General features: G+C 43.5%; 2 protein-coding genes and 1 long non-coding RNA gene across 3 annotated transcripts in view; 2 read left to right on the forward strand and 1 right to left on the reverse strand.

Annotated features, from left to right (window-relative positions):
• Nucleotides 1-20,157, forward strand: part of GPR39 (G protein-coupled receptor 39) — a 201,755-nt gene that overhangs the window by 109,149 nt on the left and 72,449 nt on the right. The window lies entirely within an intron of this gene.
• LOC125753065 (uncharacterized) lies at nucleotides 1,221-2,539 on the forward strand. The gene is made up of 2 exons (XR_007403986.1): nucleotides 1,221-1,890; nucleotides 2,189-2,539. It is a non-coding gene; the product is annotated as an uncharacterized LOC125753065 (long non-coding RNA).
• Nucleotides 7,733-9,162, reverse strand: LOC112648519 (methylsterol monooxygenase 1-like). The gene has a single exon (XM_035702315.2). The coding sequence runs from the start codon at nucleotides 9,112-9,114 to the stop codon at nucleotides 8,233-8,235; it is 882 nt and encodes a 293-aa protein (XP_035558208.1). The 5' UTR covers nucleotides 9,115-9,162; the 3' UTR covers nucleotides 7,733-8,232.

Below are 20,157 nucleotides of genomic sequence, written 5' to 3' on the forward strand. Positions count from 1 at the left end.
GAGCACACAGGGGTGTGGAAACAGGCACAAGTGTCCTCTCTGCTTTCATTATCCCTCTAGGGTAGGTCCAGTGTGAGGTCCAGAGAGCTGGACTGATTTGGCTCAGGTTCATACACCTGGAAGCTGAACCCGGACCATCGGGCTTTTTTCTTCCTGCATCACTTTCCAGTAAAGAAGACCCAGCAGGTGTTGGCATAAAGTCTCTCTGAAACCCCCAGGGAGGGCAGGTCCTTTACTCTGCATGGAGGAAAATAATCCAAGCACAGAGGAGAGTAAGCAGCGGGTGATGGCAGGAGCCTGGGGTCCTTGGGGCTGGCATTACACTGGGTACAGAGGACACTGGGGAACTGCTCACTGCCACAGGGAAGAGCAGAACATTCTGGATGTGAGGAAACAACCAGAGATGAGGCTGCTTCTGCTCTGCTTCCCTCATTCACACTGTTCTCAGCCCTTGGGAGAAAGGCTAATGATAGAACATCTCTAGGTGGACACAGGAGAAACCAGTAGCAGTGGTCCTCTCCAGGGAAGAGAACTGGTGGCTACTGGGGTCCCCAACTTTGATATCTTTCGGATTTTGTACCATGAACATATATTAACTTCAAGTATTTCGTTACACAAGGCAACCCCAAAGACTTTTCTGAAGGCAGTGAGTGCTCCTTGAAGGCCACGTGCTAGATTACAAATGGCTTGGGTTTTGAGACAGACTGTTCACAGCTCTGCCACTTATTAGCTGAGTGACCTTGCTGCTTTGCTCCATGTTGCAGCTTTCTCAGCAGGAAAATGGGACAGTGTAAGGACAGTGAGTCTGTGTGAGGAATGAACGAGAAGGTTTATGAAGGTTTATGAAGACTCCGCAAACTAGCATTTGGTCTTGTCCATTAGGCTCCTCAGTGTGCTGAGGGCAGCCACTGTCATGCAGCCCTGGGCCCCCAGCCATCTGCACTGACAGCTGAGATGACATCTGTGTGCCCTGAATAAGTAGTTTTCACAACACACACCTTACTTCATCAACAGCACTGACTTCTTATCCCTTCTGCTTAAAGAGCTCAGGGAGGGTATAGTATATTTAGAAAGGGGACAGATTAAAGTGCTGTTCGGGGGTTGCCAAGGGGCTGGAAAATTTGACTTTGCAGCATAGCTTATCTTGCAAAGAATTTGCAGGATCATTTTTTCCTCCTAGACTTGTGATCTCTTAATAAATAATACTTCAAAAATGTTTACTTTTAGTGCATATGTATCTTATCACCCATATAAGCAGGAAACTTCTTTTTGGGAAAGACCGGGTTTCATGAAGCTTTGTACCATTCAAACCCCTCACATATAGCTGCCTTCAAGCACTGTTAGTACAGTGCGCATTATCTGCTGCTGGTTATCTAGTGCTGTGTAGCAAATTGCCCCAGACTTAGTGTCTTAATTCCCACAGTTTCTACGGGTTAGGAATTCAGGGGGGACTTGGTTTGGTAGTTCTAGGCCACAGTCCCTCAGGAGATTGCAGTCCTATGTCAGCTGGGGCTATGGCAGCTGAAGGCTTGGCTGGGGCTGGAGGACCCACTTCCAAAGGGGCTCACTCACATGGCTGGCAAGCTGGTGCTGGCTAGTGGTGTCTCAGTTCTACTCTCATGGGTTTCTCCAGAAGTCTACTTGACTATCCTCATAGCATGCTGGCTGGGTCCCCCCAGAGACAGTGGCCCAAGAGACCAAGAGGGAAGCTATACACCTTTTGTGACCTAGCGTCAGAAATCATACATCAGCATTTCTGACCACTCTCTTGTTCACACAGACCACTGCTGATGCAGTATGAGAAGAGAGGTGAATACCAGCAGGCACCCTGGAGGCTCTCTCAAAGGCTGACTAAACACAGATGTTATAGCACATCACAGTGCTTAGAAAGTATGTGATAATTTTTCTTTCTTTCTTTTTTTTTTTTTTTAGAGATTTTATTTATTTATTCATGAGAGACACAGAGGGGGTTGGGCAGAGACACAGGCAGAGGGAGAAGCAGGCTCCATGCAGGGAGCCTGACTCGGGACTCGATCCCAGGTCTCCAGGATCACGCCCTGGGCAGAAGGCAGACGCTAAACTGCTGAGCCACCCAGGTGTCCCAATAATTTCTGAACTATGTAGAATGAGTGTGTACAGTGTGCATACGATATATAAATGGTAGAAGCCAAAAGTTTTACTTTTTCAGGACAGATACTGCAGTCCACTGTCTCAAACTTGAGTGTGCATTGCAGCCACTTGGAGGGCTTATGAAAGGACAAATGGCTGGGTCCCACTCATGGAGTAGACTGCTTCAAGCAAACACCTCCTTGGTCTCAGAACTAAATGACAAACAGTTAAATTCATTATGCATATTATTTTAATTTTTGCTGAATGATATGGAGGTAATATACAAATCAGAGAAAGGAGAGTATATGGACAGCTTTAAGCAATGGTGTGCTAGCAATTCTCCGAAAAGAAAAGAGAAAAAAGAAAAGTGAAAAGAGGAAAGAGGAAGGAGGAGGGAGGAAAGAGGAAAGGAAAAGAAAAGAAAAGAAAATAGAGCTTTGATTTGTAACTGTTGCCGATTTCCACAGTGTAAATGCTCCCGCCATGGCCAATTATCACCAGATTCCTAAATGTTTCACAGCTGACCCTCCCTTGCTTGTACACACCAGCTGCAATATACCACTAGCTCTGAGCAAATTCTTTCCTTGTCGTGTGTGATTCTGAAAAGCGGTGGCCCAGGTGAGGGCTGGGCATGGCCAGGTGACCCTAATAGCAAGCCCTCTGCCTGCTGAGGCTGTTAAGCACCAGGCTTGGCTTGCTTTCTACCCAGAGTGAGACTTTCTGAGGCAGCTCAAGTGACAGGATATAACTGTGCAGACAACTCTACATGGCATAGGCAAATGCAAAGTGGGGCTTCTCAAATTCTCCCCAACACTTGCCACCCCTACCTGGTACAATTTTAATGACAGCTCCAGCCTTTCTGTTCTAATCAGGCTCAACGGTTTGGCGACTCCTCTTCAAAGTCCTCTCTAGCTTTCCCTCCCTTCTGGCAAGGCTCATTTCCTCAGGGTGGGTGACAGGAGCTACTTTAGTGAATTCATATTTTGAGCTGCCAGGAGGCCCATTAGGGGTATAGTGTCGGAAGGCCTATAGAAATTATGTAGAAATTTCACTTGGCGATTCACCTTGTAGGTGAACACCATGAGCTATTCTGTAGATTTGAAGTGACTATTTAACTTGTAAGCTTCTTGAGGGTACAAGGTTTTGTGTGTGTGTGTTCCCCACAACGTCTATCATGGGCCCTTGGGAAAAATAAACACTTATAAACATTTAATGAGTTCTAGGTTGGAATTCTCATTACTGAAAACATTGTCATCCCAACAGAGAGCTTTCGTTGACTTAATACCAAAGAGTGAGTAATTTGGGAATTTCAATTACCATGAAAAATAAGTGGAGCAAGATTCTTTGGTAGGAAGTCCTTACATGGTATCCCATAATACTTCTTTTTTTGTCATGTAAAACACATAGTCTTAGAAAATAGGACTCAATGACAATTTAGTGCAATAAAAAAACAAAAACAGAAACAGAAACATAGCTTTCAAAGTAGGCAGAACATGACCCCTGTGGGAACTCATCCTTAATAGCCTTAAGAGCTCTCCTAATCTGGGTAATTTTCTTAGTCTTTCTGAGCCTAGTTACCTGGTCTCTAGAATGAGACTGGTAATAACCACTTTGTACGTCTTTTGTGAAGATGGAATTAAATAATCTGTGAAAAGTTCTGGAATGGAGTCTTGGGAGCAGAACTCATGGTAAGCCCCCTACCCCACATCATTAGTTGAAGGAAGCCCACATACATGTTCCAGATACAGCCAGGGCACCTTGACTGAGTCCCCTGACAAATTCTCACTTTTTGATGGTACATGCTTGGTTTTGCTGTGAATTTCTAAGGTGTGTGGGGTTTTTTGTTTTTTTGTTTGTTTTTGTTTTTGTTTTGATTTCTAAGGCAACATTAGTGACACAGAGATAAAGGTCTTTTCCACACAGAGACTGGCAGGTCTAATGAGCTGGGGGTGGGAAATGGGGAGGAGGGAAGCATCTTGAGTATTAGCATCTCTGGAAATGTTTAGGGGGAGGAGAGAAGCTATTTCTTCAGGGCCCAACCTGATTAATAAGATGATGGGTTTGAGATTCTGTGGGATGGATTTCTCTCCTTTCTACTTCGTGAGGTTTCTAGGTTTCCAGGTTATTTTAATGATATGGCAGGTATCAAGCAGGAGTGATCAGCCACAAATCCCAGGTCTAGAAAGCATATCTCTGAAAGATAAGGGCAGATCACTCCATTGGGTACTTAACAGATTGCCCCACAATTAATATATGTTTCCTGGTCCAATTTAGCTGTGAATGGTAAAGTAGGGAAGTAGCTCCTCTCCACTTGGTTGGAAACACATTGAGCACCAACTATGTGTCAAGCCCCAGAGGGATAGTAAAAAGGCAAAGGGACTTTATTTCCATACCCAGGACCTTACAGGGTAGATTAAAAGGCTATATATGTTTGTTATTTAGTTGATCTCTTCCTATATTAGAAAATGGGTTTCCTACTCAGAAACAAGCAGAGGGGTTTTCTTTCATTCTTGGAAAAGTAACTAATGGGCAACTTCTGATGTTTTGAAATACTGCATTTCTTTACAGCCACTAAAGAAGTTTGGGACCTAAGTCCTGACCTTCACGTGGCATGCAAAGAAATCTGAAAGAGTGAGATAAATGGCCTTTTGAATTTTTACAGAAAACGACAAACCCAATGCTTTCCCAAGTTTTGGGGCAATATCAGGCAAATGCACGGTGAGGAGTTTGAGGCTTCATCTACAGCTTTATTTGCTTATTATCTTTCTTTAATAGGCATGACTTTCTATGTGCACAAAATGGTCACAGTGTATGGGTTAGGACACAGGAGTGGGAATCAGGGGTCTGGGTTTCATTCCAAGAACACGTGAGCACCTTACAGAGCACTGGCAACCAGTTGGGTGCTCGGGATAAATGAAAGCAACGTGGCAGCACCTAGATGAGGTCTATGGAAACACATTTGAGGTAGCAAATAGTTCTTCTCAGTAGGGTCTTAGGAGGAATCAGAGAGAAGGTAAGATAGAGTCTTAAAGGAGGAGTAGAATTGGCTAGAATGAGTGGGAGACCAGCGTTCCAGGCAGAGTGAACAGTGGCATACACATTTCATGACATTGAGAAGGCAACAGGAACTATAGACGGGAGAGTCTAGACCAGTGGTTCCCAAGTGTAATGTACATTCCTAGGGATCTTGTTACGCGAGGTCTGAGGTGCCAGTTCTAACAAGTTCCTGGCTGATGCCCATACATAGTATAGGGTGGTGGTAGAGCGTGGGGTGTAGGAGTAAACATGGGGCTGGATAGAGGAAGGAGTGAATGGCAAGAGCAAGGGCCTGCCACCTTGGGCTGACTGCTCCCCCCTGGCATGTTTCAGCTGTCCCCACTGTCATACTGGTGATAGTATTTATGTCATACCCAACCTCCCATGGGCTCTAGTGAGGCCCTCAGTCAATACCCTCTTTCACTCCCAAGAGCAGTGACACTAGATTTTTAGCGTTTTCCTGAAATTTTCTGCCCACCCCCTACCACCATGGCCTCATCAAATACTCTGCCTCCTAATTCATAGACAGAAAAGAGAGATTATGAGATAGAGTTTTCTTAAGGTGCCAAAGTCCCTACCCAGAGCCCACCTGTGTTTTTCCTTTTTATTTTGTCCTCTTTACACCTGTCCTTCCCTCTGCCTAAGGCTGAGCCCTCTGCTGCGCCCTGGAAGGGGTCCTCTCTTTCCTTTCTTTCCTTTGGCTTCTTGTGGTCCTCCATTCACCCATCACTCTCCTTTTTCATGTGTGTCCCACCTCTCCCTTCCTATGCTACAGATGTGCTCAGGGCTCTCCTTTCTTGCACCTTCCCCCCCCCCCCCCTGAAAAAACAACCTTGATCCTCATCCTCCCCTAGATACACTCTGACCTCTCACCCTCCTCCCATAGCTTGATTTCCTCAGAGCAAGTCAACACTTGCTGATTCTCTGCTTCTCCTCATCTGCTCTCTGCAAACTACCATGATCTGACTTCTGCCTTCCCCACTCCAATGACCTGACTTGTCTGAAGTCAACTGTGCCTCTCCAATCGCCCAACCAAGGAATTTCAGTCCTGGCCCTATTTGTTTTTTAATTTTCAGTGTTGATCACTGGTGCCTTGTCTCCCATGCCTTGCTAGATGTCCTCTCTCTCTTTTTTCTAAAATTTAAGTGAAAAACAAAAGAGTTCACCCGTTTCTGTCACCTCCGAGTCCCTACCTCTGACAACCACCAATCTGAATCTGTTCTCAGTCTCTATAAGCTTGGTTTTTTCCCCCTAGATTCCACAAATAAGAGAGATAGTATGGTATTTGTCTTTCTCTGACTTATTTCACTAAGCATAATGTCCTCAAGGTTCACCCATGTTGTTGCAAATGGCAAGATCTCATTCTTTTCATAATACTCCATGGTATATACATATTTCTTCATCCATTCATCCATCAATGGACACTTAGGTTGTTTCTGTGTCTTGGCTATTGTCAATAATGCTGCAGTAAAAATAATGTGTGTATATCTTTTCAAATTAGTGTTTCTGTTTTCTTCCAATAAATACCCAGAAGTGCAATTGTTGGATCATGAGGTACTTCAGGGTTTAATTTTTATGAGAAACTGCCACACTGTTTGCCACAATGGCTGTACCAATTTACATTCCCATTGATGGTGCACAGTTTCCTTTTCCCCTATATCCTCACTAACACTTGTTATTTCTTGTCTTTTTACTAATAGCCGTTCTGACAGGTGCAGCTTTGATTTGCATTTCCCTGATGATCAGTGATGTCAAGCACCTTTTCATATACCTGTTGCCATCTCCATGTTTTCTTTGGAAAAATATCTGCTCAGGTCCTCTGACCCTTTTTAAATTGGATTGTGACCTTGTTTTAGTTTTTGTTTTGGCGTTGAATTTTATGAGTTCTTTATATATTTTGGATATTATCCCCTTATCAGATATGTAGTTGAAAATATTTTCTCCCATTCAGTAGGTTGCCTTTCCATTTTGCTGATGGCTTCCTTTGTTGTGCAGAAGCTTTTTAGTTAGTCTCACTTTTTCCTTTTTGCTTTTGCCTTTGATGTCAGAGTGAAAAAATCAATGTTAGGACCTATGTCAAGAAGCTTACCACCTATGTTTTTTTTCTAGGAGTCTTATGGCTCTAGGTCTTTTTTTTTTTTTAAAGAAAAATTATTCCTTTTATTACAAAACTTAGTGATTTAATTACTTCTGTACTTTTCCTTTTAAGAATAAGATATATAAAAAAAAATCACTACTGATGTTCAAAACCGGAAACCAGATAATCAGACCAAAAAAAAAAAAAATCACATTTATTTCAATAGTTCGAAGTACAAATACAGCAAGTCAGTTCACAATGTTTCAATATACAGTTTTAAGTATAATGAAAACTTGATATACAAAAATGAAAGGGTAAATAGCAGAAATAAAGCTCAATTTAAAAAAAAAAATTCAAGTAACCCGAAAACCTTTAGACTGAAATATGCCATTTATGACAATTCGGAAACGCCTTAATTTATAGATACCAGTAGCACATTGCCATCTGAAAGGGCTTCTCAAAGAAGGAGAATCACCCCAAACCAGTGAGCTCGGGACCAGAGTGGGGGCGGGCTATTCCAGATTTGGCTGCCTCACTCTCACTGTCGATCCATACGGTTTGACCTATGATACTTGGATGTTTAGGCAAATTCTAGAAAATGTTTAAAGTTCAATATGAGGCCAACACCCTGCTAAGAGATACTGAAATGGCCACTATATATTTACAAGATTTTAAAGACCCATCTTAGCTTCAGGTCTCTGGTGTTACGGGGGAAAGACAGACTGATACTTCTTCCATTACTTAGAACCTTTCTGTAAGGTTAGCAACATGGCCTTTACAACCTCCTTGCGAAAATCATACTTCATTATAGATTTACTTATTTCTACACATACAGAACTTTTATGTAAAGTAGAAAAAGTTCCCGCTAGGAAGATAATTAAAGGTTGTTAATGTTCTTTGTATCACTTAGCAGCCAAGACACAGGTGTATTTCTGCTCCGCAGAAGCAAGGTTAGCTATTCGCTTCAATTCAGGGAGGTGTGTGCTTTCAGGATGGTGGAGAGGAGATATTTATTGCATCTTTTTCTCAATCTTCTTCATCTTTTCATTATAGGCAGTAAATTGAGAGTCTGTTCCGAAAATTCTATCCCACCATGTAAATGTGGAAGCATAGTTTCCGATGAAGTTCATGTGGTGGAAATCATGAGGCCGAGAACCAGCATAGAAAGGGATCAGATTTAAAGGGTTCAGGGGAATGTCATAGCCACTATGGACATCAATAGTTTCTATCAAACGAATGGTCACCCATGCCCAAAGGAGAATGACATGATCACATAAAAGCATGATTGCAATGAAAAATCCAGTTCCAAGAATCAGAGTTTCCAAAGGATGTGCATATTCAGCTTCCATTCCAAATGGAGCCTGAAACTCATGATGAACTTTACGAATATATTTATATATTCTTTTGTGATGCAAGAGCCTATGCAGGAAATAGTGCCAGGTGTCCTCAATCACCGCACAGCCAAAGCATCTTGCCAAAAGCATATACCATCTTGGCATTCTTTCCCAATCATAAGGTATATTAAAATACTCTGTAAAATAATAAGTTCCACAGATCAAAGGAAGCTGGATACAAAAGTGATTAAAGAGAAGTACTTTAAAACATTTCCATTGGTTTTCCCAGGTTTCTGGTTTATCCTTTTGAATTTTGTACTTTTTCATGAAAGGTATAAATTGAAACAAAAATCCAGGTAAACAGAATAAGAAATAAAGAACTTCGTGAACTATCAAGGATCCCCATGTTGCAATCTGGAACTTTGTATAATTATTCAACATATAGTTCCAAGCATTTTTAAATGGTTCTTGTAGAGGGTTCTCAGGTAAAAGTGAATCTACATACTCCACAGGCGAGGATGCTGAACTAAAGATGCTGATACTTTCATTTGTTGCCATTTTTCAAATCTCTGCAGAAAGCCTTAGAATTCTGGCCGAGCGGCGGGAACGCCGGCTTTAGGTCTTATGTTCGAGTCTGTAATACATTTTGAATTTATTTTTGTGTATAGCATAAGATAAATGGTCCAGTTTTCCCAATATCATTTATTGAAGGGACTATCCTTCTTGCTTCCTTTGTATACTCTTGCCACCTTTGTCATAAATTAATTGACCTTACGTGCATGGATTTATTCCCGGGCTCTGTTCCATCGAGCTATATGACAGTTTTTATGTCAATACTATCCTGTTTTGATTATGATAGTTTTGTTGTATAGTTTGAAATCAGGGAGTATAATGCCTCCAACTTCTTTTTAAGATTGCTTTGGCTAATTTTGGGGTCTTTTATGGTTCCATACACATTTTAGGATTATTCTATTCTTGTGAAAAATGCCACTGGAATTTTGATAGGGAGTGCATTGGATCTGTAGGTTACTTTAGGCAATATGGACATTCTAACAATATTAATTCTTCTAATCCACGGACATGGAATATCTTTCCATTTCTTTGTGTCTTCAATTCTTTCATTAATGTCTTGTAGTTTTCAGTACATAAACCTTTCACCTGCTTGGTTAAATTTACTGTTTTTGTTTGTTGTTTATAAAATGCAAGATCCTGATTTCTTTTCGGCCCTTCTCAGCCTCATTTCCTGGTTCCTCTTTCTGTGTTCAGTCTTTACTAGTTAACATGTCCCAGATTTCTAGTCTCAGCTTTCTTCATTTCCAACCTTAAACATTCTCCCTTAGGCACCTCACTTACACTTGACACTCTCTCTGCTGTTCACAGGAATCTAGTCCTCAGATCCTTAAATCTTTGTGAGTTGGTCATATATGTGTATGTACCTCTCATTTTTTAAAAAACTGAATCTCCCCTTCTCTCCTAAATTTGGTTTTCCTTCTCAGTCGCACTCTAAGTAAATTGTACCCCTGCTTTCCCTTTATCATGAACCCCAAACTTGGGAGTTGTACTTGACTCCTCCCCTTGCCTCACCTGCCAGCAGTAATGGTCCTGTTTTGTGCTCCCTTTGACTGCTATCTCATTGAACGAGATAGCTTTACTCCATTAGTCAGATTATTTCTTTCACCTCTACATGACCTTTCTGCAAATACCCATGGCTTCTGACCCCAGCCACACAGAATCACTTGGAGAACTTTTAACAATCCTCATGCCCAAGTCACACCCCAAACCCATTACATTCGAATTTTCAGAGGCGAGGCCCAGATTATTCCAATGTATAGCCAAGGTTAAGGCCTTGGCTTTTGTCTCTTCTCCCTCAAATCCATCCTCCACACTGACATTGAGGTGTTTTTCTTAAAACTCAAATTGGGTTTTATTCAGTTCCCTGTTCAAAAAATCCTTCAATGACTTTGTTGCCTTTGGAAAAATTATTTAATGTGTTATACAAGTCTTTTTGGCTTGTTATATGAGACCTTTCATGATTGGCCCTACTTCGTGTCGGTCTATCAAAGGCACCTTACCCTGGCCTTTGTGATCCACCCCCACAGGCTTTCTCAAAGCTCTGTGCATGGGCACAGACTCAGTCCTCTGTCTGGAATGCCTGGCCAACTCTCTCTGTGCTTCAATATCCTGTTTAGGTGTTCTCACTTACAAAAAGCCTCTGAGACTCCCCTAGATTAGTTTGAATGTTTCTTCTCTGGGCTTTCTAGCAGCTAGGCTTCTTCTGCTGCAGAGCCTTTTCTCTTTCTCTGCCATTAGCACAGCCACTTGATGGTAGGGACTATCTCCTGTTTACACAGTAAGCACTCAGTATGCGTACAGTGAATTTATCCATCCATCTCTTCCCACATCTAATAATAAGCTCATGTAGCAAGAGAAAAACAGAGTTGAAAGCTCAATGAGTTGTTATAGCAATGACTTAAATCCAAAGCATAGGCTGTTAGGACATTTCTTCTTCTTCTTCTTCTTCTTCTTTCTTTTTTTTTTTTTTTTAAGGTTTTGTTTATTTATTCATGAGAGACACAGAGAGAAAGGCAGAGACTTAGGCAGAGGGAGAAGCAGGCTCCCCATGGGGAACCTAATGTGGGACTCGATTCCAGGACCCCGGGATCACAACCTGAGCCAAAGGCAGACACTCAACCACTGAGCCCAGGTGTTCCCTATTAGGATATTTCTCATCCTTATACAAGTGTGAACCTAACACAGGAGAAAACAGTTCCCCTTAAAGCAGCAGCATTATCCACAGAGGCCTAACAGAGCTGTGTTTCCTGGCACAGAAAAGGTGGTCCTGTCCTCTGACACCACTGTTATCAAATAGGTCCCATTACATCAAGAGTAACGTTTGCTCTGATTTCAGCTGTGAGGTTAAGAGCTCATTTTATATAGGAATGCAAACACAGATGCAACAAAATTTCACTAGTTCAGAACACAGTTTGAAAACAGACCAACTGTGTGGGGGGGTGATAATATTTACAAATGGATTTTTTTTTAAATAAATTTTTATTTATTTATGATAGCCACAGAGAGAGAGATTGGCAGAGACACAGGCAGAGGGAGAAGTAGGCTCCATGCACCGGGAGCCCAACGTGGGATTCGATCCCGGGTCTCCAGGATTGCACCCTGGGCCAAAGGCAGGCGCCAAACCACTGTGCCACCCAGGGATCCCTACAAATGGATTCTTAATTGTACTGAAGATCTATCAGCCCAGGTACCCTTTCAACCTGATGCTTCTCTTGAGCATTTAAAATTAGCATCCGGCTTACAAAAGTGTGGGGCGTGTGAAATTGCTCAGGTTCACATGCTTCACAAAAGAGATCCTGCTGGACAGTGCTTCCTCCACTTTGTGAAAATGGGTATGAGAATCACCTGGAGAGGTAATAAACTGGGCAGGGGCCCAGGCTTACCAAGAATGGACAGGGTCTGGACCTTCTTTCCAAGTTCTCTGGCAAATTCTGATCCTTGCCAAGGTTTTGGTGAGGGTGACCACCATTTGGCTATGGTCAGCTGCCACCCTCCAGCCCAGTGCTTTTTAACACTGGTTGCATATTAATATCCTACCTGGGGGACTTTCAAAAAATCCCAATATGCAGGTCTTACCCCAGGCCAATTAGACAAGTATTTCTGAGAGTGGGACATTGATAGTTTTAAAAGCTCCCGGAGGATCCTAATGGGTCACCTGGAGGTTTGAGGATCATATCTCTAGCTTACTGGTCCTCAGACTTGGCTGAGCATTAGGATCACCTCAGGGGTTTCAACAGCTATGTCAATACCTGGGTAGGCAGGGTATACAATAGTATCAAGAGATACTATTGTAATTGCTGTGGGATGCAACCACCCACATCAAGATTTGTGAAAGTTCTCTGGCAATTCTAATGTACAACAAAGTGTCAGAACTATGACTACAGCTCATCCTCCCACAGTTCCTAACAGAGCCCATTTACCTTGATAAAAAGAATCCATTGTCATGAGAAGATGAGAAACCCAACCTGTTGGGAACATATTTATCCTCCGGGCTTACCTAAAGTGACTGAGGGGGGAGTTCCCTCCAGAAAAACAGTTATGGAAAAGGAGCAGAGTAAGTTTATAGATTAAATTCATTAATACCAGGAGCCCAGCTGCCTGTACCACCAACTGAGCACCCCTGAGTTCCCCAGCTGCCTGAGTGACCTCAGTTGCCTTGGCCTTCCTGAAAGGAAGGTAGCCATGCCTTCCTGAAAACATGCAGAGTGGCTTTCCAAATAATAAACGGATACTAATGGACTCAATTATTGTAAATTTCTGAATTTACAATAATAATTTACAATGCATTCTAAATGCATTGCTAATGGCATTTTCCTCCCTTCTTTCATCATTGTTTAAGACACTTCTCCTTATACTTCCCTATTAACAGATGTCAGACTTGAGTTAGTGCCCTGTCTTGGGTAGGTAGGTAGCTGTCTCCACCACCTTGAAAAAAGGCATCTTGTGTCATCCAGAAAGGGTCCAAGTGGTACTACTCTCCATCTTATCTTAGAAACTTAACACTACAGGGATGTATTCACCTAACAGCTACAGTGAGTCACTGGTGAGGATTCTCATATAAAACTTTTTTGGGGGACATCTGGGTGGCTCAGCAGTTGAACCTCTGCCTTCTGCTCGGGGCATGATCCCAAACTCCTGGGATCGAGTCCCATGTCAGGCTCCCTGCATGGAACCTGCTTCTCCCTCTGCCCATGTCTCTGCCTCTCTCTCTCTTTCTCTCTCTCTCTGGTTGTCATGAGTGAATAAATCTTTAAAAAAAAAAAAACCCTTTTTAAAAAAAATTAAGGTACTCATTGGTTTACTTGGATGTTGAATATAGGATAGTGGTTTTCAACTTTGGCTACATACTGGAATTATCTGGGGAGCTTTAAAAACTATTGATCCTTATGACTGCCCCTTACAGATTCCAACTGAATGAGGTGGTGATGGGCTAGGGCAATGGGAATTTTTTTAAGGCTTCCAAGGTGATTCCAGTGTTTAGCAAAGGGTGATTACACTGATATTTATCAGTAAGAGAGACTGAGAAAAGAGAGGCAGAAAGACCCATAGAGCATCTCTCCTGAGGACTCTGTGAATCAACAGAGGCATTTGTCCTATTTAGAATCTTTATGAGCACAAGTGGTTGGGTGAGTTTTCTAGGAGACCGGAAGCAAGATTAGGCCACAGAAAATAATCTCAACCTGGAGTCTTTCTTTTCAGTGGCCTTTCATTCTTCTGGGAGTGTTCACCTAGGGCTGCTGTCCCATGGGTCCTGCTGGCTCCCCCCTTCCCCATGGCCCATCAACCTTTGTGCAGTGTTACCTGAGAGTCACGGATGCAGGAGAAAATTTTGGTATCCTACTGAGGATAAGCCAGGTAAGAGGGAAGTGTGAAGTGTGAGATCCTAAAGTAGCTCAGGATAAATGCTGGGGCCCCACACATGGTGTTGCCCTATCAGGGAGACACTCCCTGGTCATAGTTATGATTTTTCCTTCCATCAGCTTTCCCTCCTATCCCTTTTCCTTTCCATGAATGCTTTCCTGTCCTATATACAATATCTTCTGAGTCCCAATGATGGAACTGGCTGTGACGGCCATTGTTGATGACCTACCCAGCTCCCATATCCATCCACCTCTTTCCTGCCCACAGAATCCATAATTGTCTCCAGCCTCTGGGCCAGCAGCAGGTGGTGAAACTTGATATTAGTTCAAACAGGAGTTTCCTATATTGGTTGCATATTAAGAACACCTGAGGAGTTCTTGAAGCAATGCTGATACTTGGGCCCCACTCCCAGAAACTCTGATTTAATTGGTTGCTGATAGATATTCAAAGCTCTCAGGTGGTTAAAATAGGCAGCCAGGAGTGAGGCTCACTGGTCTGGGATAGTCATGGCATTTCAATTTCCCATACTACTGGTTGTTTCAGGATTGGGCAATGATGCCATTTTGACCAAAGGAACACGAGAACATAGAGGCGGGGTTGGGAAGATTTCGAAAAGATTTTGTCGGCATTAGGGAAGGATTCCTTCTTCCTCCTGCATGGTTTTAGGAGTTGTTGGGGAGAAGGAGATGCTTGGAGCCACTGCTGCTGTCCTCTGTGAGTATCCCTGCCAGACGGCATAGACTTTCAATATGAGTGTTGTAGAGTAGAGTGTTAGGAAGAACCGAGGAAATGTGAAGGCCCTGTCTTCCAGGCTTCTTGCTTGGCAGGGCTGGGTGTCTTCCAAGCCTGGGTCAGAAGCGGGTCGTGATCCCAGGTTCAGAGTTTCCAGAGAGGCATTTGTGAGCGTGCCCTCTTAGACATGCACAGCACCCCTGCTGAATGTAAAGCTCCTCCGACTCTGATGAAGCTGCCCACCCACCGCAAAGGGGCCTCCAGGAACAATGGTTTTGCTGGGCAGACTTTCTGGGGAAGGGAATTCTGCTGCCGAGAGCTTTGTGCCATGATTGAAGGCAGTTGGAAGTCTTGATAGAGTCTGGCTGATTTGGGCTTGAATCCTGGTTACTGATTGTGTGAATTGAGTCAGTGAAACCCTGTGTCTTGGTTTTACCATCTGTACAAGGGGTTAACCTCTACTCCCAAGGGTTGTTGCTGTAGTTCCTTTAATAGATTGAACACAGTGTCTGGAATTCTCTAAGTCTTTACTGTTGGTGGCAGTGTTGGCTAGTTTTGACCTATTGACTCTGTACTGCAATGAGCAAGAGGTAAAATCATTGAAAAGAATGAGAACAGAACTGGTTACTATTCCTAGACCTGCTTTAACTGCTTTTAACCTGCTTTTACTGCTTTAACAGTTTGGAAAGACTGAACAAGTTTTTCCTGTAGTCCTCTCTGCCTGAAATCTGTCAACATAATTTGAGCATGATTTGCCAAGTCAGCACAGATGCCGGGTCAGGTGTAAGTGAGCTCTGTTTCCAACTCAACCACTGATGGGCTTGACTGACACACGGAGCCCATGACCGCCTGCTGCTGGTTAGGCACAGACAGCGGCTGAGCTTGGGGTCACGCTTTCCCTGAGGCTGCACCCCACTGGGAACAGGAGCTGTGATGGAGAGAGAAGGCTGGGGAGCCTGTCAGGGTTGGGTCCTCCAGGTTTGGAGGTGGAGCCCTAGAATTGGGTGTCTCCCAGTTTCAGAGTGGAGGCCACACTGGGGCAACCACTTTCTCTCAGGGTTGACTCTCAACTCCCCCCTCCCCCACACACACCTTGAAGCAGGGCTGGGGATGTGGGTATCAGATCATTGTCTCCAGCTGGTTGTAAGGGCTTCACTGAGATTTCCCAGAAGCCTCACTGCCCTTGCCCCCTCCCCACCCAGACTTTTCCTTCTTCCTCCATGTCTGTGTTCTCCCTTCCCTGGGTTTCTCCCTAGCTCAGCTTGACTCTGGGATATCCTCTCTTTTGCATCTTTCTGTAGGCTCGGACCATCTTATTCCATGTCCCTTCTATCATTTTTGCCCCTCTTAGCTTTCTGTCTTTTCCAGGAAGCTTATTTCTGGTACTTTCATGAGCATCTTCTTGGGAATCTAAAATGTCCTTTACTCCCTGCCAGCCCCCGCCTTTCATCTTCTCTATTTGGGCTTCATTTCCCTGATCTCAGCTCCTGTGTGGTTTCTCCCTAGTTACATCTTCCCCTCCTCCAGCACTATCTTGTTTGTTTTCATCATTGTTGTTTTAAATTCCAATGTCTCTGACTTTGGTCTACATTTAGTTCCAATATTTTCCCCTTCCATCTTTCTGGGGATCTTACTGTATCACTTTATCAACCATCCTTTTTTCTCTAAAACTTTCCATTTCTTTCTCATGCTTTTTCATCCATTTTTAAATATGTTCAGGTTTCTCCTATCTTAAAAAAAAAAAAACACGCACCCCACACTTGTGTTCCCATACCCACTGGAGCTGGGTGTCTCCTTTCCTCATGGGACTCATCCAGACTCCTTGTATCCCCTTCTACTTCTCTCCACACACAGGAGTGTGGCATCTCCTCTCACTACTGCTGATAGTGCCTCTGCAAGGACATAGGGATTGCCTTGGGTTTAAATCCAGAATTTTCCAGAGGCAGTGCAGCCTAGGGGAATAGGTGTGACTCTGGACCACCAGCCAATTTAGAATCCTGGGCCACCGCTTGATCCAGGTTTGACCTCTGCTAAATTCCTTAATTCTTTCAGTGGGTTTGAACCTTCTTGAAGGGCTGGGATATTGTCTTCCCAGAGTCTAATAGTAATCGTGGTGAATATCTATTCCAGGCCCCCTGACAGGTCTTTGACTCGGTGGATACTGTGTGCTTTGTCAGTGGAAGCTTAAACATTTTTGCTGAATGAATGAATTTTGCCCAAATAGTCTTAATTGGATACTTCATATTCCTACTTCCACGTTTACCCCTTCCCTTCACCAGGTCCCTGGCATATTTTCTTTTTTTTTTTTTTTAATTTTATTTATTTGATAGTCATCACAGAGAGAGAGAGGCAGAGACATAGGCAGAGGGAGAAGCAGGCTCCATGCAGGGAGCCCGACGTGGGATTCGATCCTGGGTCTCCAGGATCGCGCCCTGGGCCAAAGGCAGGCGCTAAACCGCTGCGCCACCCAGGGATCCCCTTGGCATATTTTCTGATCAAGAGATTATTAAACAGAGACTGTCTTCCTCGTGGCCAAGTTTGAGCTGTCTCCTGAACCACCATCTTGTGTGGATAATTTGAATCTATGCTATGAAGGGAGCAGAGAGGTGCCTTTGGAGTGTCAGCTCATAGGATAGGCCACATCTTGATTTGGTATTTAATTTCAGGATAGCTAATATCACTCAACACTGAAAATTTGATCATTCTGGCGTGATCAGTTAAAAAATGTTTTAAATTCTAGAACCCAAGCCCTCCTCTGTAACTTGTGAACATAGAAAACTAGGTTGGAAAAATCTATCTCAGGGTCCTCGAATGAAGATCTTTGTGTGAGAAGGAAAACTACTCTGTAAAGATAAGCATGTAGACAGAATGGGCAATTAAAATCAAACAGTTGGGCATTTTAATGGAAATTTCATTATCTTTGTCCTTGGGAGTGATTATAAACCCTGGCTGAGAAATTGGGAGTGGGGTCTTAATCAGTGGGTGGTAGGGATTGCTGAGGCCCACTTAGTGTAGCACCCTGCAGGGGTGGTTTTGGGTAGCACCTAAGCAGTGGGAGCAGAGGCCAGATCTTCCCACAACTTTCAGCCTTTTTTTGAGAAGATTAAACTAACCCCATAAAAAGCAGAGCATTTGATGTGAGACAGTGTAACTAAGAGCTAAATCATGGCATAGGTGCTAAATGCTAGCAGAAACCGGATAAGAAGATCCATTAACCCTGGAATAGCCTATAAACTCCTAATGGGGATGAAGGATTCCAGCTGAGTCTTGAGGAATGGGTTAGGCTTCTATGACTCAGGACTGGACAAGCCAAAAAGACAGGTGAGGGGTGGTGGGCAGGTATCTTAGAGTCATAAACAATGTATGGTGGGGCTCTCCCAGTGAAGTGATGGGATGGGCTGTACATCCTTGGCCAGAACTCTGTCCACAAATCCCTGTGGGGTGCTGATGTGGGCTTCTTCAGCCTGTCCAGCTGCACTGGGGTATTTTCCTCTCCTGACCTACCTTCCGTGGTGGCAACTATGGGCTACTTTGGTGACCTCAGGTTTTCCAAGCCAACCAAGCTCATTCTGATCCTTTTGCCCCTCTTCGAGCTTCCCCAAGTCATGCTGGCCACCCATCAGTATCTCTCTTTTAACCTCCTGGTGATAATAAATCCCTTCTCCATAGGACTCTAGGACAAGCCTCTGAGGGGCTGGAAGTGCCATGGAGGGTCTTCACTAGCCACTTGATGTGCTCTTCCTTTTCTTCTTCCCCCTAGCTTTATGATCCAGATCCACCATTATGTATGGTGTTTGTAGGTGACTTGTTTTCCCTGAGAGGTTTTATTAGTCAGAACTTTTGGGGTTAAAAGATGAAAAACTCATTGTAAGCCAGATCTTGAAAAGGAGTGGATTTGCTGAATCTTGAAACCAAATATGGGATCCCTGGGTGGCGCAGCGGTTTAGCGCCTGCCTTTGGCCCAGGGCGCGATCCTGGAGACCCGGGATCAAATCCCACGTCGGGCTCCCAGTGCATGGAGCCTGCTTCTCCCTCTGCCTGTGTCTCTGCCTCTCTCTCTCTCTCTGTGACTATAATAAATAAATAAAAAAAAAAATTAAAAAAAAAAAAAAAGAAACCAAATATTATAGGCATTTATGTATGGCTGAATGCAGGTGATCCCAGATATCCTGCCCTAAACTGTCGTCTTCCCCAGAGTCCTAGGGAAGAAATCATTGAATTGATTGTGATTTGTCTGCCTTAGATCATCAATCCAACCCTAAATCTTTTTGGCCAAAGAAATGAAATCCCACCATTCACCAGGACTGGGTCACAGGCCCAGTGGAGGTAGACTCAGTATGAGGTATTTCCCTAAATGGAAGATGTGGGTTGTTACCAGAAGAAAGAATAATTGTTAGGCCCAAAGTGGTGTCCAGTAGAGAAGTAAAGCGGTGGCCCTCTCTCCTGATGGCCAGCAGCTGTTATGTCTAGTTATGGCTCCTCTATTGCCCATATGTAGGGCTACTGCATCAACTCTTAACCTCCTTCAGAAATGTTCAGAGGCAGGCCTGAGGTTTCCAGATTGGAAGTCCAATCTGGATAAAGCACACAGATAGATGATGTTAGAAAATGTGAAAAAGATTATTTTCAAAGATTTTGGAAGATCCTTAAAAGCTTTCATTTCCTCCTCTTTCCTTCCTTCCTTTTTTCCCCCTCCTTTGTGGCAGTAGTTGACCAGGGAAGCTGTCATGATCACCCAGTTCACTGGTTGTTTCTCATTTTGTTGAGCGACATCTTGGATTCCCAAATAAGAACTGCAATCAGGAAGGTTTCAGAGTGATGTGGAGAGAGCAGAAAGGGGAGCGGGTCAGGCATTTTTCAAGCAGAACATTTGTTCAAGGACAGAGTGCCAACCTTCCAGCAAGGCTGGCAGATGGGGGCCCCAGCAGGCAGAGTGACAGAAAGGTAATCAGAACCACTTGCCACTTTCCATTGAGGCAGACATGGGAACCAAGGTGGGAGCAATGTGTGAATGATAAATTGGTTTTTGCTCTTCCTTTGAACTTCAAGATCTATCCCCCTCGGTCCCTCCCACCTTATGGATTGATTGACAAGCTCAATGGGCTCAGAGAGGATTCCATATCCAAGAATCTGAGCTGTGTTAAGAAGACTCTTTGAAACTAATTGAATGTGAATGCCAGCTACCACTGATACAGGGAAGAGGGGAAGAAAAGAAATACCTTTAGCAAGGGAGCTTTCAGGGGCTGAGAGAAAAAACAAACGGTAAGAGAAGCCTCTTGTACCTCAATGCCACATCTTTGGAGCCCCAGCAAAAGTCAATTAAATACTGGGTTTTAATCATTTTAAGTATATATTGCTTTTCTGCAATCAAGAAATTGAATGCTAGAGAGCCATAAAATTTTAATTGGCATAATTTTATATGTTCAGTTTTACATG

The sequence above is a fragment of the Canis lupus genome, chromosome 19, assembly GCF_003254725.2.
Source record: "Canis lupus dingo isolate Sandy chromosome 19, ASM325472v2, whole genome shotgun sequence".
Taxonomy (NCBI): Eukaryota; Metazoa; Chordata; class Mammalia; order Carnivora; family Canidae; genus Canis; species Canis lupus.

Bases quoted from the DNA above. Each gene is read 5' to 3' on its own strand.
- LOC112648519 (XM_035702315.2), bottom strand. From the start codon at position 9,114: ATGGCAACAAATGAAAGTATCAGCATCTTTAGTTCAGCATCCTCGCCT.